The 19070-nt window shown below is 40.4% G+C and overlaps 1 protein-coding gene across 2 annotated transcripts in view; it reads right to left on the bottom strand.

Moving 5' to 3' along the window:
* The window catches only part of dtx2 (deltex 2, E3 ubiquitin ligase), a 57108-nt gene that overhangs the window by 17129 nt on the left and 20909 nt on the right, over nucleotides 1-19070 (bottom strand). The window contains exons 3-4 of one of the 2 annotated variants that reach the window (XM_072243701.1): nucleotides 11655-11713; nucleotides 3775-3930 (exon numbers count right to left, since the gene is read on the bottom strand). In XM_072243701.1, coding sequence (XP_072099802.1) covers nucleotides 3775-3930; nucleotides 11655-11713 — 215 coding nt within the window. The remainder of the gene's footprint in view (nucleotides 1-3774; nucleotides 3931-11654; nucleotides 11714-19070) is intronic. The other variant, XM_072243702.1, reaches the window with a different exon arrangement.

Consider the following 19070-nt stretch of genomic DNA (forward strand, 5'->3'; position numbering starts at 1 on the left):
TTTAGACTTGTGCTCCACAACTTGCTGTACTAGCCAAGCTGTTCCAGTACAGCTACCACACCAGCATCTACCCAGCAATGTGAAAAATTGCCCAGGTATGTCCTGTACACAAGAAACGGTACAAGTCCAACCCAGCCAATTACAGCCCTATCAGCCTACTCTCAATCATCAAAGTAATGGAAAGGGTCAAAAACAGCGCTATTATACAGCACCCACTCGGCAATGACCTGCTTACTGATGCCCAGTGTGGGTCCGTCAAGGCCACCCAGCTCCTGACCTCATCACCCCCTTGGTCCAAACATGGACCAAAGAGCGAAATACCAGAGGTGAGGAGAGAGTGATAGCCCTCGACATCAACGCAGCATTTGACCAAGTATGGCATCAAGGTGCCCTAGCTAAAATGGAGTCGATTGGAATTAGGGGAAAAACCCTCCGCTGGTTGGATTCCTACCTGACACAAATGAAGACTGTCGTGGTGGTTGGAGGTCAATCATCTCATCCTCAGGACATCACAACAGGAGTTCCTCAGGGAAGCGTCCTAGGACCAACCATCTGCAGCTGCTTCAAAGACCTTCCTTCCGTCATAAGGTTAGAAGTGGGGATGTTCGCAGATGACTGCACAACGTTCTGCACTCCTCCGATAGTTCATACCCAAATGCAGCAGGATCTGTACAATATCCAGACTTGGGCTGACAAGTAACATTCGAGCCATGCAAGTGCCAGGCAATGACCGTTGCCAAGAGAGGTTCTAACCATCGTCCTTCAACATTCAGTGGTATCACCATCACTGAATCCCCTATCAGCTTCTTGGGGGTTACTATTGATAGGAAACAGAACTGGTCTAGCCATATAAATAACATGGCTACCAGAGCAGGCCAGAGGCTAGGAATTCTGCAGTGTGAAACTCATCTCCTGACTCCCCAAAGCCTGACCACCATCTAAAAGGCTCAGGTCAAGAGTCTGATGGAATACTCGTTTGAGTGAGTGTAGCTCCATCAACACTCAAGAAGCTTGACATCATCCAGTACAAGGCAGCCCAATTGATTGGTACCCCTTCCACAAGCAACAATTCCCTCCATCAATGAATAGTTGCAGTAGTGTGTACTATCTACAAGATGCACTGTAACACACTACAGTTCCTAAAGCAGCACCTTCCAGACCCACGACCACTACCATCCAGACAGACGGGAACAACAGACACCTGGGGACCCCACCACTTGGAAATCCACCCCCCTTCCCCAGGTCACTCACCATCCTGACTTGGAAACATATCGCCGTTCCGCATTGTCGCTGGGTCAAAATCATGGAATTCCCTCCCTACCAGCACCGTGGGTGTACCTACACCTCAGGGACTACAACGGTTCAAGGCAGCAGCTCACCTTCTCAAAAATTAGGGATGGCCAATAAATGCTGGCTTAGCTAGCAATGCTCACATCCTGTAAATGAATAAATTTTTTAAAAAACCAAACTAGGCAACAAGTACTGAAGAGCAAGTGCCACTTGATGACGCTGTCAATGGCACTGCCAACCTCCTTGCTGACGATTGAGAGTCGACTGGATGGTACATCACAGAAATAGGCCCTTCAGCCTACCGTGTCCATGCAGCCTGGTCTTGTCTAGTTCTATTGACCTGCAACTGGATCGTAACTCTCCATGCCGTTCCATTCAGTACTTACTCTAACTTCTTTTCAATGTTATAATTGAGCCCACATCTGCCACTTCTGCTGGCAGTTCTTTCTGTGCTTACATCATACTCATTTCCCAGATTCCAGCTAATTTCAACACTTACCCTAAACCCATGACCTCCAGTTCAAGTCTCATGCAGTATGAGGGGGGAAAGCTTGTAAGCCTATAGCACTCAGTTTCTGCATCTCCAAGATCTCTACTTACTCTCCTGCTCTGCAGTGGATAAATCCTGACCTATTCAACCTTTCCCTATAACTCAGGTCCTCAATCCCAGCAACATCCTTCTGAATTTTCTCTGCAATCAACCAGATTGAATTCGCCCTGCTTTTAGATTTGCTGAGTATGGTGCAGGAGAAAGTCTCAGGGTTGCATGTGGTGACATGACAATAAATTTCAGTTTGAACTCTGAGACACTAGGGACACTACTAATTCTGCAGCATAGGTTCCATTCAAAGCATTTGATAAATACTCCCCAGCTTTCTGAAAAGGTGAAATTCTGGTTGGGATATAAAACAAACTTCAAATATTGAAAACAAGAGAAAATCTGCAGATACTGGAGATCAAAGCAATAAACAAAATGCTGGAGGAACTCAGCAAGCCAGGCAGCATCTACAGAAAAGAGTATACAGTCAATAGTACTTGGCCTTGGCCAAGTCCTGACGAAGGGTTCTGGCCTGAAACATTGACTGTTCTTTTCCTCGGATGCTACCCGACCTGCTGAGTTCCTCCAGCGTGTTGTGAGTGTTGCATCAACTGTTTACTCTTTTCCATCGAAGCTGCCTGGTCTGCTGAGTCCTCCAGCATTTTGTGTGTGTTGCTTCAAATATTAATGATATTTATTAAACTGCCTAAAATGTCACCTCCTTAAACTTCACCCAGAAACACAAAACTATTATTCATATTGAATAATGGGCATATAGGCTTTCCTTTCAGGTATTTGTTTCGTTGGGTCATTTTGACTACAGTAACCTTTCCCTTAGAAAGGACTTCTCGTCAATTTAAAGTTATGTCAGCTTTCCCACTTTAAATTAGTATCACTGGAGCCATGGGGTTATGACTGAGAAGCTCAAATTATTTCTTGCCTGAGCATTTTTTTTTTAAATTGTCAATGTTTCAAAACTTTCCCCAAGAGACTTTTCTTCACGATAAGCCCAGATAAATGTTGGCAAAATATTGCACCACAGATGGACCATGGTTGAATTTAGAACTCCAACTATAAAAGAGCTATGATTTACCACAGTAATTGTAATGTGATGAATTCAAAGTACATGCACCAAAAAGAATAAATCTCATGTTGCATGGAATCAAAATGTAGTTTCTATAATTGAAATCTGTATAAAGCAGCTTGCATGTTGATTTGGATAAATTATGTAATGAGAAAATCTGATAAGTGCAGAAACTCAAGACCACAAATACTTATAGTATACTTATATACTTACTATACAAACTTATCTTAAATATTCAACATCCAAATAATTACACAGTTAAAAAAACAACAGCCATTTACTCAAGGGGTTGGGAAAACACTATCAGCAAAATAATACATTGAATTCAATGCAAGTGAAAAGGTGGGCTTAATGTCAACACTGGATATAATCTGCAACGCATTTTAATTAAAATTGCCTGAGAGACTTGGAAAGAAATAATTAAACAAAAATAAGCATTTTGATCTTCAAACTTAATGCTGTTACGTGCAAACATTTGAAACCAAGATGAAGTTTTGGTATTTTCAGTGCCATACAGGCATTATTAGAATTGCATTTGATTGACAATGAAGTAACATGTGACATTGAACCTTTCCATCATTTTAATTCCACATTATAGTGTTATAGAAATAATTGTTTTATTACAATAATTGCATTTAAAATTCACTAACACAACTGGTCTGATGCCTGAAATCTCCCTCTTTAGTCCCAAAAACTGCACCAGCAAATATTATTAAATGTTAGAACCATTTCAATTATAGGTTTGAAGCAAAATATAAGAAAACAGAAAAAAACCATGCCATACCAAGGTTAAAACTTTTCCCACTGGGCAAAAGAAAACAGATCAACATTGGAAGTAAATAGGAAATCTTATTTTAACTACCTTTTCTGGACACTTTCTTCGATCTCTTAAATGATTTATCTCGGGCAGTGCTGAGTTTTTTATCCCTTTTTCTCGAGTCAGCATTGTCTACGGATTTAGTTGCGCGGGTGAAGCACACAGGCAGTCCAGCAGCACACATCAGAATTGCGGTCATGCCTAAAGATTCAGTGGTCATCATCAGCATGCACAGGGGGAATGGTGTGTAAAAGAAAAACAAAATAGAGCACACAAAAGTAAATTAAAAAAGGAACCAGAGGAAATAAAAGAAAGTCAACAGAACTGAAAAATCAAATTCACCAAGTGACAAAATTAATTCATGACACAAAAAGTGGAAGTAAAATTAGTCTGACATTCCAGGCCCCTTCACCTCACCAGTGATTTGAAAGAGACTAAGTGAACAAAACCCCACTGAATAAGTAGACAAGCCTGTGTGGATACCAGGGCAACAGCAGCAGAAACAATGGGATACCATTTTAGCTGGGAAATCCTGGCTCAGATAAGAGCTTTAATGCAACATAGATATAGCTCTAAATAAAATAACTATATAGAATTTGCAATAAAATATAAGCATCAATGTCTAAGGAAGTTGAATATTCAAAATTCTCAAAGCACTGTGACTTGTATCCCTTTCACATGGCATGGCATTCATTTTTAAAAAAAAAATCAATGTCTTCATCCTTTATATTCAGCGTGGGAGCTCCCTGTAGGACTGTTCCCACACCCTTGCTCAATTAAATTTGCAATTGAAAATTAATTGGTCATGATTATGTAGTTGAGGGGTCATTTGGAAGAATTTTCTCTCAAATTTCTTTCAGATTTTTCACACCTGGAGCAAATTCCTACAAAGGTTTAATTTCTGAATGTTAATGTTTGAAGAAGATTTTCCCTACTTTTTGTGTATCCTGCTACTGTGATGCAATATGTACATAACTCAAAATGTAAAGTCAGTAACTACAGAAGCAGAGAAGGGTGAACAGAATTCCTACAAAGTTCAGCTAAGCAAATTAAGATTGTTTTTTTTTAAAAAACACAAACCACTGCCTCTGAAAGTCAGTTCTCAAAATCTGAAGGGTCCACCACTGCTTCCACTGAAGTGGCACTCTTAACGCAGCAAATATCTCAGTGCTTCACACAAACGTTATCAAATTATCTGATATCTAGCACAGGCAGATGACCAAAAACTTAATCAAAGTTTGACTTTAATGGGTATCTTTCATGGAAGAATACAAGTAATTTTGGGGAGGAAATTTCAGATCTTATGGTCTTGGTATCCAAAGGCTCTGGCACCAGTGATAAGTCATGGACAAAGACTACCACAGACTTGAGTGTCCTCTGCAAAGAACTGAAGATTATGCAGGAATTGTCAAAATTGAATTGTCAAGTCTATCTACTGTTTAAGAAACAATCCAGGCATGGAGTCCTTCCAATGAACCAAAATCAAACATGCAAAAATCAGGGTATTCAGGTATATGGTTATGCTAGGGTATTATTCTAACTTGGTCATTAAAATACTGTCTTTATGAAATTGACTGCAAAAAATTAGAACACAATTGTTTAAGCTTCCAGCTTTAGAATTAAAGAAGTGGAAGGAAAAAAATATCAATAAAATTTGACGGAAGCTTGTTTACGGCAGCAAAATTCATCTGGCTAATGGTGAGGCTCTGACTTTACAGTAATTTGTTTTTATCACAAGAACCTGACAAGGAAAAGGTTGAGACAGTGACCACTGTCTAACACTCTTCAGCCAGCATATTGACAATGGAAGGGTTGAAGACTACAAGAATACTGCAATCCACAGTCAGTCCAATATGTTCATGGCAATGTATGTGAAAACTAAACATTTATTTTTTGGTTATCCTGACCCTGTAGGTTTATGGTTGAATCATTAAAATTTGCAGCTTCTAATTTAACAGATGCACCAAAGAATCATGGTATGTTTAAACTTATCACTTGCAATGTTAGTTGGAGGTTCTAAAGCAACTGAGCACATCAGTGTACCAGCTAATTGATTTAATCTGATGAGGTTATTGAAGGACTAAGTACATTGCAAGTATCCTTTGATCTGATCAATGAGACCTCCATTACTTGGAGAAGATGCTATGAAGTGTAAAGGGAACTGATTCAAGTGTAAAGGGAACATTGTATTGGGAAGATTGGAAATGGACACAGTGACTAGATTGTCTTCTGCTAGTATAAACTAATGCATCTCTGGCTACTTGCATCACATTAATAACACATCAAGCCCTAATGTTGCAGCAGAGTCATCTGGACTACTTTATGGTGTTACTATAAGTACTACCAAACAAACTTGTATTGCACATTTTCTAGTAATTATTCAGCTTTACTTTCAGATACTGGTCATCTTACTTGTACACTATTAAAAATGAAGTTCAAGTTTATTGATCATTCACATCATTTCTAAATGGCATAGTTGAATAGTTAAATTGTAAACAAATATTTAATACAAACACAAATCTGGTTTGACAATTCCCTGACACTGAATTGCATCTTACCATCTTAAGCCAAAATCTAATGATGCACAATGGATCATAAAATCAGTGAATCAAAAAAGAGGGATGCTTACAATGATTGAGCTGCTGCTTCAGAAAACTTAGTGATAGATTTTACATTGGGAACTATCTATAATTGCTTCTGTAGTGAAATAGGAATTCTTTATTATTTGAATTAAATAAATTGAATTATTCTAAATTTCTACTTTTCCTGCAAATTCCTTCTTGCAGCCATAGTTTATGTTTCCCTGGCTCAATAGCAAGAGTCTTGAAATTCCATTTCATGAATATTCAGTATTTTCAGTGACTTTTTGATAAATTGCTCAATTTAGGAATGGGGGTTGGATGGGAAGTCACAGACCTCTAGAATATCTGTTTTAAGACACCACTTATTTAATAGACTGCCAGGTTTAAAGCTTTCTACAAGCAGGCAACACAAAAAAGTAGCAAACTGATCAACAGGTTCAGTAATAAATAACTAATAGAATTTTTCAATCGATTTCATTTAAAAAATCAGCAGGAATGCCTATGTAGCAAATTCAAGTGGAGACTGTAGTAAAAGCGTAATAAAATATATTTTTAAGCAGTTGATAGCATCATCAAACATTCTAAAATTTAGCACAGACCAAATTCAATGCAAGGCACCAATAAATTCTTAATCCAGGCATTTCTGCCTTATAAATAGATTTTATTGCCCACATTTCCCATATCCTTCAGTCCCAGGAAGGTTGATAGTGAATTTTATTGTTTAGGTTCACCTTCAGTAGAAACTGGACTGAAATCATTTAGGCTCCTGCCTTTAGGAGACCAGCTACAAAAAAGTGATGCACTTCCATCTCTTCTTCACTTGCTTTTATGACATTACAAATTCATACCGAGTTTAAATTTAGTCTTCGAGAATGAAGGTTAAGTCAGTTAGGAGGTAGGTCTTTCATTGAAACCCCAATTAGTATATAAACTGACACTAAACATTTTCCAGTTTCATTCGATGGGTCAAAAAAACAACACTGAATACTAAGCTCAAAGTTATCAGAATCAGGTTTAATATGACTGGCATAAAGTATGTTGCAAAATGTATTGTTTTGCTGCAGTACATAGTAAAAAGTATAAATATAAAAAAGTTAAATTTAGTGAAAAAAAGAGGGGATTAGTGAGGGTAGTGTTTATGGGTTCATTATCCATTCAGAAATTTAATAGTGGCGGGGAAGAAGTTGTTCCTGAAACATTGACTGTGCACCTTCAGGCTCCTGCACCACCTCCTTGATGGTAGCGATAAGAAAAGGGCATGTCTTGAGTGATGAGGGTCCTTAATGATGGACGCCACCTTCTTGTGGCATCACTGCTTGAAGATGTCCTGGATGTTGGAAGGTTTAGTGCCATGATGGAGATGGCTGAATTTGCATTGGCTCTTCCATACCAGATGGTGATACAACTAGTTAGAATGCTTCCCACAGTACATCTGTAGAAATTTGAGCGTCTTTGGTGACACACCAATTCTCTTCAAACTCCTAATGAAATATATTCACCATCTTACCTTCTTTGTAACTGCATCAATATGTTGGGCCCAGGATAGATCTTCAGAGATGTTGACACCCAGGAACTTGAAATTGCTCATTCTTTCTACTGCTGATCCCTTGATAATAACTGATGTGCTCCCTCAACTCGCCCTTCCTGATTTACAATCAATTCCTTGGTCCTACTGACGCTCCATGCAAGGCTGTTGTTGCGACACCGCTCAACCAGCTATCTTGCTTCTGTATGTCTCCTTGTCATCGTCTGAAATTCTGCCAACATAGTGGTTGTAAAATTTATACTGTAGACAGTGCTTGAGCTGTGCGTAGCCACAAACTCATGGGTGTGAAGAGAGTTGAGTTGTGGACTAAACACGCATCCATGAGGTTCTCCAGTGTCAACTGTCAGTGAAATGTTAATTCAGATCTACACAGACTGGTCTCCTGGTCAGGAAGTCAAGGATCCAGTTGCAGAGGGAGGTACAGAGGCCCAGGTTTTGGAGCTTGTTGATTAGACCAGAGGGTATAATTGTGTTGAAAGCCAAGCTGTAATCAATAGATATTGCTATTGTCCAGGTCAACCAAGGCCAAGTGGAGAGCTATTAAGATTGCATCTGCTGTAGACCTATTGTGCTGATAGGCAAATTGTAGCAGGTCCTAGTCCTTGCTTAGGCAAGAGTTGATTTGAGCCATGACCAACCTCCACTGTTCCCTCTAAGCTGCACAGATGTGCAGCCTCACAGAGCCTTTGTTGCTACACAGCTGGAATTTTCTTTTATACAAAGTAATTATAATTGTTAATGAATATAATCCATAAATTCTCTAAATAAATATACCACAAACTTTATTCTGAAATATTTTAGAGTGTCAATGCATTTTCATTGTAACTTGAAACACTCACAACACTGTTAAAATTGAACAATAAACAATGGAAGTCAGAAGCTCACTGTTAATAAATAGTCAGCCTGCTGAACACAGACATTTTGATGCAAACTTAATCTGGACAGTGCTTATAGACAATGCAACACAAAATGCTGTAGGAACTCAGCAGGTCAGGCAGCATCTATAGACTCTTCAGGCCGAGACCCTTCTTCAGGACTGAAGGATGGGGGAAGACGTCAGAATAAAAAGATCAGGGGAGGGAGGGGCAAGAGGTTAACTGGAAGATGATAGGTGAAGCCAGGTGGGTGGGAAAGGTTAACTGCTGGAGAAGGAGGAATGTGATAGGAGAAAGGGAAGGAGGGGGGAAACCAACAGGCCAGTGAGAAGAGATAAAAGTTCAGAGTGAGGAACTGGTGGGGGGGGGGGGGAGGGTGGAGGAGAGAAGAGAAATATAGAATTTGTTTTCCAGAAGGAGAAATCTACACTGACGCCATCATAGATGTGTAATAAAGGCAGATGAGAAAAGATTACAAAACACGAAAGATTTTCTTTGTTGTACTGCATTTCATCATACCGCTCAATATAAAATGTGATTTTTCAATATTCATAGTATGTATATTAGAAAACAATGCAGTACCAGTGACCCAGGTTCAATTTCCACCGCTGCCTCTAAGGAGTTTGTACGTTCTCCCCACAGTTTCACCCACGTGGTCCAGTTCCCTCCCATAGTGCAAAGACATACTGGTTGGTAGGTGAATTGGGCAGGCATTGCAAATTGTCCTGTTATTAGGCTGGGATTAAATTGGGGGATTGCTGGTCAGTGTGCCTCGAAGGGATGGACGGGCCTGTTCTGTACTGCATCTCAGTAACAGTGTAAAAATTTCCTGCTCAGAGCAATGGCTATTTTGTACAGCTGTGAAATAAAATTAGAGGTAACATTGTCTCTCAAAGCACTTCCAGTTGATTGGAGTGCCATTGTGATAGTTATTGAAGCACCAAACCCTTTTCTTCAACACTGGTATGACTGTCACCCTTTTGAATCAGGTGGGGTCCCCTGACTGCAGCAGTGAGAGATTGAAGATGTCCTTGAACGCTCTTGCCAGTTCTCGGGCACAAGTTTTCAGAGCCCTACCAAGTACACCATCAGAGCCTGACAACTTGCGAGGTGTCTTGAAAGGTGCTCTGATGTTGGTCTCCAAGGCAGAAATCACAGGGTCATCAGATGCCGTAGGGATTCATATTGATGTAGTTTTATTCTCCCTTTTAAAGTGTACATAAAAGGCATTGAACTCATCTGGGAGTGAAGCATCACAGCTATTCACAACGTTAGATTTCACTCTGTAGTAACAAATGGCCTGCAAACCCTACCAGAGCTGGCGTTCATCTAATTCCACCTCTAACCACAATCAGAATTGTTATTTTTTGCTCTTAAAGTAGCCTTTCATTCTTGATTTCTTGAATTACCTGGATTTCTTGAATAGTCCTGGATCTCTGGTCTTGAATGTCATAGATCTAGCCTTCAGCAGACTATGAATCTTCTGATTCATTTACAGCTTTTGGTTGGGGTATGTCTGGTATGTTCTTGAAGGACATACTCATCCACATAGGTCTTGTAGTCAGTAACAATGAGGGCATATTCATTCAGATTCAAACTGAGTCCCTGATTATTTAATCCATTGACTCAGAGCAGTCCTCCAAACACTCCTCTGCCTCCCTTGACCATATCTTCTTAGTCCTCAACATTGGCACTACGTTCTTAGTCTCTGCCCATACACCAGACGTAGAACTACAGCCAGGTGATTGGACTTTCCAAAGTGTGGGCGTGGGTTAGCACGGTAAACGCTCTTGATGGTGGCCATGTGTGTTAGCTCCTCTGGTTCCACAGGTGATATGTTGATGGTAGTTGTTCAGATAGTTCATACTGGTCTGGTTGAAATCCCCCGCAATGATAGAGAAAGCATCAGGGTGCAATATTTTATGCTTGCTGATTATAGAGCTTAGCTCCTCCAGTGCCTGAAGTGCACCACTACCAGGATGATGGGTTAAAATTCCCTCAGCAGATAAAAAGGATAACATCCAACTGCTAGATGTTCCAGGTTGGGTAAGCAGGACTGAGACAGAACTGCCATGTCTGTGCACCACAATGAGTTAATCATAAAGCATATTACCTCCTCTGCCTTTAAAAGACTGAGCTGTCCCGACTTTACAGAAAATGGTGAAGCCATCAAGTTGCAGTGCTACATCTAACATGATGGGGGAATAGCCCTGTTTCTGTGAAGCAATGCACACAGTAGTAGCTGATGTCTCTCCAGTACAGCAATCTTGGTCTGAGGTCTTTAAATTTTCCAGAGACTGTACATTTACCAGCACAATAGTTGGAGTGGAGCAAAGCCTCTGTTTCAATCGTACCCATAGATTGGCTTGGCTTGGCTTCTGCTTTCTTAAAGGGGAAAAGCACTCACAACCAAAGTCTGCAGTCTGGGATCTGCCAGTGTTGAGTATTCAGATTTTCTTTAAAACGACTTAAAATGAGGTTGCACACATCGTGTGGCTGTGTCCATGGATATCAGCTGTAGTAGTCCTAAACAGGAATATCTAATGATTCCCAATGGAGCTGCATGCAGAGTCACTCCTTATCATAAATTATTTATACAAATTGATTAAACATTAAAAGGCAATCCAGTCTGAGACTGTCCTTGACCAGCGTGTGCATATATTACACATACACACAAAGTGATCAAAAAATCAAAAGAAATCATTGATCTCATTTTATTCCCTCCTCTCAATCTGCTAAAACCAATTTTAGCATCCCAGAGATTATCCTAATTGAATTCAGATGGTGCTGGTGAACATCAAGATACACGCGCACAATGTGAATTACTACTGCCATTTTCAACTTCTTGCAGAAGTTTTTTTTGATTTGGCTCTTTAGTTTTATTTAATATCTCTATGTTTTAATAACATGTTAAACAATTACCTGCAAATGCTGGGAACACATTAGTCGGACCATTCAGCTGTATCGGTAATGCTGGAATGCTGGGAAAATGTGGAAAAAAATTCAAATTACTGCAATTGAACACAAACAATAATTCCTCCCAGTTGTGACTTATTATACTTTAAGAATACCAGATGACCAGGCACCCCAGTTTTAGTGGTGGAAAGTTATTAGCAGTTGCACAGTGAAAAGAGGACATCTGCATTTCTACAATGTCTCTCACATCCTCAAACCAACTGCTGTTAAGTAATTAAACACACACAGCAGGACGCTATGGTTGGTGTGACACAATTGCAGCTATGGTGTCAGAGTATGGAGTTCAATTCTGGCTCCTCTGCAAGAAGTTTGTACGTTCTTGTCGTGAATACGTGAGTTTCCTCCAGGTGTTCCAGTTTCCTCACACGGTGCAAAGACTTACCGGTTAGTAGGTTACATGGTCATTATAAACTGTCCTGTGATTAGGCTAGGGTCAAGTAGGTGGGTTGCTGGGTGGTGCGGCTCGTTGGGCTGGAAGGGTCCGTTCTGCCCTGTGTCCCTAAATAAAAGATCAGTAACCTGCTAATCTGTTTTAGTTGAGATACAAACTGTTGGCCAGGAAGGCTTCCTTGTGGTTGCTGGATCCACATATGATTTTTCCATATTTACAGTTAGTCTTTTGTCTTGAACAGCAGAACTTCTGGATGGTTGCGGGAGAGGTTAGTGTGGGGAATCAGGAAAAGGGATGTGTGGCTTTGAGCAATGATACACTGCAATGCAGCTAAACAGTATTGCAGACTGGACTGCACTGGATGATCCAGCAAGATGCATATGATGCAATTTATAAATTTTGATTGATCTCCATCTTGGCTCAAAATGCCGACTATTTATTCTCCCACCCCCAGTTCCCCCCCTCACCCTCCATGACCTGCTGAGCTTCTCCAGCATTTTGTGTGTTGCTCAAGATTTCCAGCATCCGCAGAATCTTGTGATTGTAATTATAATGTCTTGTTTTAAATGTCAATCTGGCAGTATTGTGCTCATTGTAAATCACTAGTTGTTTTTAAACATCCCAGATTATTTAAAGATTAAGAGGAGAAAGACTGAATTTAAATTCTAAAGTTGCCAAGGTGAGATCTGAACGCCGCTTTTTCAATTAGTTAGCCCAGTCCTCTGGAATACTTGTCTGGCTGTAAACACCGGCAGCAGCATTTCTTCACATTGGATTGAGATTAAATTGAGAAGTAACATTCATGTTAGTAAGTGATCTTGCACAATAGGCAATAAAGACAGATTCAGATTCTTCCATATATCACACTTTTAGCAAAATGAGTCATTTGTGTTAATAACCAACACAACTCAAGGATGTGCTAGGGGCAGCCTGCAAGTGTTACCACACATTCTGGCACCAACATAGCGACAACAGCAACACAAGCCCTTTTCTTCCCTCCCACCCATTCACACAGACTGCCCTCCAACCCCAGGAAACCCTACCGCTGGGCTGCCAGTAGCCTCACAGATACTGGGCCTCCAATACCCAGTGAACCTGCAGAACCAGGGCTTCAGCCATCAGGCCCCAAGCTCCAGACTCGCTGACTTGTGTACCAAGGGAGTCACCAGTGCTCATGCCTCCTTCATTAGATAAAAATATTATCCAGTGAAGAAAGCAGTGCTGTTAAGGAGAACCTATCCATGTGTGGTGGGTCAAAAAAGTTAATTGAGGGATAATTAAACCCAAAACAACCCATAACATATCCTGCATATAAAAATAATGAGCACAGAGGTACAGTAATTTCAAACAATACCAAACAGGTTATGCCAATCTTCCTCCCTCTCTCCCCCCCCACCCCAAAATTCATTCACTTCACCTAACAGGGAGCATTATTGGAGAGTTCAATTGTACATTGATCAGTTAACAAAAGATAAGCCCTTTACCTGGAGGAATGGTGACCAGAAACAGATAGTTAGTCCCATTATTCCTTCCTTGGACCATGAATAGAGAGGGTAAACAAATGTTTCCATTCCTAACTGAGCTAGAAGCTAAATTGTTTGCTTAAAATGCCTAGTCCAATAGCTCAAGGTTTAATGCTTTGCCTCCAACTTTCCAGAACTAAAGCTCACACCTAGTGTGCATCAGCTGATCCTAGTTTAAAAAGTTATCCAAGTTTTGAATAAATTTCACATCAAAGTAAAAATAAGTACACATACATGAAAAAGGTGTATTTTGTGTTGGTTTGTGAGACTGAGACACAGCACATGCCAAACTTTGCTCACCAACCAGCTGTTGAACAGGCCAGTCCCAGGAACATTTCTCTAATATTTCTAAACTGAGACCTCAATAGGACAGAAATGAAACATAAATAGACATTAGACAAACTGCTCAAAGCCACAGAGACTGACCTGCCCTAATGAATTGTGTTAAATGTAATTTGCTTTTTCTACTAAAATTAAAAATAGTTTGCACAAACTATTAAGAGGGGACAAGTACTTGGCAAAGAAAAATCTTATGATTACACAAACAATGTTTTTTTTGAAAATTTCTAGTTGTGTTTTGGCATTTTCTAGCTCAATAAGCAAACAACCCCAGCTTTACAGCCATTTAGGTAATGGAAATTCACTCTTACAAAATTTGCAAAGCGCTTACAGAATTTGCAAAGCGCTATCCAGTTGCACTTTGAAATGCGGAATAAAATTAATCCTCACAGAATGTGTGTGAATATGTAGCAAATAAGCAAAATTCATTTATTTTTATCGATAGGTGTCCAGATAACAGCTGTGTGTTCTGGAAAATAACAATACAAACCATCTCAACCATGAGTCACACGGTAGGAAAATTAGGCCATTCAGCACACTGAGTGCTCAACCATTCCATTATGGCTGATTCATTTCCTTCTCAACCCCATTCTTCTCACTTCTCCCCAAAATCTTTGACACCCTTACTAATCAAGGACCTTTCAACCTCCGCTTTAAATATATCCAATGACTTGAACTCTACAGCTGCCTATGGCAATGAATTCCACAGATTTAGCACCCAATGGCTTAAGAAATTCCTCGTCTCCATTCTAAGGGGATGTCCTTATATTCTGAGTCTGTGCCCTTTGGTGCTGGACTCTCCCACTATTTGAAACATCCTCTCCATCTCCATTCTAGGCCTTTTATTTTCTGGGATATGGCCTTATAATCATGCTCCATATATCTGAAATATTACTTACCTTCTTTTGTATTCAATTCACCTAGTAATAAATGTTATATTAGACTTCCCATTTACCTATTATACACACTTTACAAATCATGCCCCTCAAAGCTCTGGAATTTCTCACTTTTGGGATAATGCTTTTTCTAATTTTTCAGTTTCCCAAATTATATTCCACTTTGGTCACTCACATAACCTATCTGCGTCCCTGCAGTCTTATTCATCCTCTTCACAACTTTGCCACATCAGCAAAATTAGCAGACATGCCTTCTGTGCCTTGATCCAAATTAATCCAAAAATGCAAAAAGTTGATTCCTGTGGCACATATTACCAACCAGGAAAAGACCTACAAGACCATAAAATATAGGAGCAGGATTAGGCCATTTGGCTCCGCTGTTTCACCGTGGCTGATCCACTTTTTCCTCTAAGTCCCAATCCCCTGCCTTCTCACCATATCCCTCATGCCCTGACCAATCAAGGATCTATCAACCTCTGCTTTAAATATACATTAAAAATTTGGGCTCCACAGCTTCCTGTGGCAAAGAATTCCACAGATTTACCACTCTCGGGCTAAAGAAATTCCTCATCTCCATTCTAAAATGACACCCCTCTTTTCTGAAGCTGTGTTCTCTTGTCAGAATACCCCCAAAGGAAATATTCTCTCTACATCTACTATCACCATTCAATGATGTCACTCCTCGTTCTTCTGAATTCTAGTGAATACATGCCCAGAGCAATCAAACGTTCTTCATATGACAACACATTTAAACCTAAACTCTCATTCTTGTTAGCAAGGCAATCATCTGTCCATGCCAATATCTTGCCATCTACACCATGATCTTTTCTTTTTCTACAATAACCTCTGACTGCTTGCATCATGGTCTGGTATGGCAATTTGAATGCACAGGAACAGAGCACGGCCTGGATGGTGGAGGCTCCCTGATGATGGATGCTGCTTTCCTACAACAATGCACCGTGTAGACATGCTCAGTGGTGGGACGGCTTTACCTGTGATGGACTGGGCCGTACCCACTACTGTTTTTTTGTAACTTTTCCATACACAGACACTGGTGTTTCCATAACAAGGCCATAAGTCAACTAGTCAATACACTCTCCACCACAAATCTATAGAAGTTTATCAAAACTTTAGATGATATACTGAATCTTTGCAAACTAAGAAAGTAGAGCCGTGCTTTCTTCATAATTGCATTTGCATACTGAACTCAGGACACGTCCTCTGAAATGACAACACCGAGGAATTTAAAGTTGCTGACCATTTTCACCTCTGATCCTCTGAGGACTGGCTCATGGACCTCCAGTTTTCTCTTTGGTCTTGCTGACATTGAGTGAGAGTTGTTTTCAATCTCCTTCGTATGTGATGCTTCAGCAAACTTGAATACGGCACTGGATTGTGCCGAGCCTCAGTCATAAATATAAAGCGAGTAGAGCAGAAGGCTAAGCATACACTCCTGTAGTGCAGCTGTGCTGATGGAGATTGTGGAGATGTTGCCAATCCAAATTGACAGGGAGTCTGCAAATGAGAAAAATTGAGGATCCAGTTGCACAAGGAGGCACTGAGACCGCAGACTTGAAGCTTATGGATTAGTTTTCAGGGGGTGATAGTATTGAATGGCAAGCTGTAGTCAAAGAAGAGCATCCTGATGTATGCACCTTTGCTGTCCAGATACTCCAAAATTCAATAAAAGGATAATGAAATGGCACCTGCTGTTGACCTGTCGTGACAGTAGGCAAATTAGATTGGATCCAAGTGGCTTTTTAGGTAGGAGTTGGTATGTTTCATCATTAACCTGTCAAAGCATTTCACTGAATACAAGTGCTACTGGATGATAGTCATTGAGGCAAGTTACCACATTCTTTTTAGGCTCTGGTAAAATTGAAGCCTGCCTGATGCAGGTGGTGACCTCAGACTACCAAAGGGAGAGGTTAGAGATATTGGTGAACACTCCAGCCAATTGATCAGCACAGGCCTTTAGTACTCGGGCAGGTAACTCCGCTGGGCTGGATCTCATTTGTGGATTCACCCCCCAAAGGATGCTCTCATATCAGCCTCAGGGACTGAAATCACAGGGTCACTGGGGGCTGTCGGGAGTTTGTAAAGGTGCCTCCATGTTTTGATGGTCAAAATGAGCATAAAAGGTACTGAGCTCAAAGCCTTGTCACCTATATCACTTGGTTTCACTTTGTAAGAGGTGACAGCATTCAAGCCCTGCCACTGCTGTCGTGCATCCTTCGGTGATTTAAGTTTGGTCCGTTTCAAATTTCACTGAGCTATCTCGGACATCCTCCACAAATAATCCTTGCTTGATCCCCATCACCCACAAAATCTTTCAGCAAAAACGATCCAAAAACAAAACCAGACTGAAGGACAATGACAACAGCCAGCTCTGTCTAACCACAGGTTACCAGACTGTCCACCTAGCATCCTGCTTTGCTATAAATGTTTCCACTGATAATATCTTTAGAGTTACTCCTTTAGACTGCTCTAAATCTTGAAGAGAGCTTTAGGACTCACTGGTCTCTGTTCCTGCCTCAGCCAGTTGCCAAAACTATCATTCATGAGTCTTATTACTTCTGGCACAATTACTCCAATACTCTCCTCTTCAGCTTTCTTTTCATCTTCCAGTGTTTCTGGTATTCACTAATCTACGCTGGATCCGTTAGCAAAGCATCCAATTTAAAATTCTCAGTCAAGTTTAAATGCTTCCACGTGCTGATTGCACATAATTTTAAAATGGCATATATGTATTATACATCTTTTGCTGCTTGGTTGCAAACTTGAACTACTTCTCTATATCTCTCTGCTATTTGAAATCAGGGTTTAAGAACCTCTCCCTAGCCAAATATTTAATAATAAGTAGTGCTGGCTTCCTACTGGCAATACCAATGAAGACTAGGTACACAATACCCTGGTGATGGCAATGGGGTAGAGTTAATGTGCTAGATGACTGGTTTGCCACATAGGTATGAGTAACAAATATATCCCAGAGGTGGCAACTTCACTTAAGATCCATTAATACTCAAACGCTGGGCTGAAAAACACAGGGAAAAATTACAGCATACTACAGCCATCAATGTAGATACAAATTATTGCAACAGTATGTTCTATCAGGTGATTGCAGAAATTCCTCCAATTCATATTTGAAGGACTAGAAGATACAGAAGTTAAACAGATAGTTAAAAAATGATGGAAACATGTCCCATGACAGATCGCATCTCTGAGGAGAGAACCAGAGCCAAAACCTTTGGTCAGTGGCATTGTTTTAGAACTGTAAAAACTAAGTGATAAATAACCGTTAAGGCAAAGGGTGAAGGAGAAAAGAAAAACAGTAAAAAGGAGAAATTAAATGACGAAAGTGTAAAGTACTGCACAAGACAAATTAACCAAAAGCAAAAACAATGAAAGAGGAAATTGAGACATTAACTGAAATTACAGTGAACAATACTGATGCTGGTAATCAGAGAAAAACAGAAAAGGTAGAAATGCTCATTGCCTCCTCCAAGAGGACAGAACCTTGTCGTGGTTTGGTGGCTTGTGTGCCTCAATGACATGGAGAGCTATGTTGGCTGGAGTCAGGGCTTCATGCTTTGGCATTTGGTAGAGTTATCCATGCCAAACAGATCAAAGGGTGGAAGACAGACTAAGAATGGTCCACCAGTCCTCCAGATTTGAGGCATCAGCTCAGGGCTAACAACCCTGACTGGTAAAACAAAATAGCTATAGAAACAGCAATGAAGAATCCTTCTACACCTGAGTGCAACAATACTTAGTGTCTCCACCCAGGAAACGTATGCCTGATAGAGTGAAAACAGAGAGGAAGCTACTCCATTGCTGCCTTAAACGGTAGTGCCATAATGGGCAGCAAGCTAGCTCATTGTCTGAAATTGTTGATCTTTTGTGTTGAGTCTAGAAGACAATAATATGCCTAGATAGAAAATAGCAGTGCTATTCCTTAATATTACATTGACCTTTACAACAACAGTACAAGCAGCCAAAAAAAGATGACCAAAAAGGAAATGGAAGGGGAAAGTGCAGCTCAGAGCCTTGCCTACAGATGGAACAGACATTCAGAATGTCTCTGCAGTTCAATCACCCAGTCTGCCTTTGTTCTGCTCAATGCAAACTCAGCAACTTGAACAGTATACTATAGACAGCAAATCACATTAAGTACTTAGAGTAGTCAATTTGGTACCTCAAGCCTGATCCTTCA

The sequence above is a fragment of the Mobula birostris genome, chromosome 25, assembly GCF_030028105.1.
Source record: "Mobula birostris isolate sMobBir1 chromosome 25, sMobBir1.hap1, whole genome shotgun sequence".
In the NCBI taxonomy this organism is placed as follows: domain Eukaryota; kingdom Metazoa; phylum Chordata; class Chondrichthyes; order Myliobatiformes; family Myliobatidae; genus Mobula; species Mobula birostris.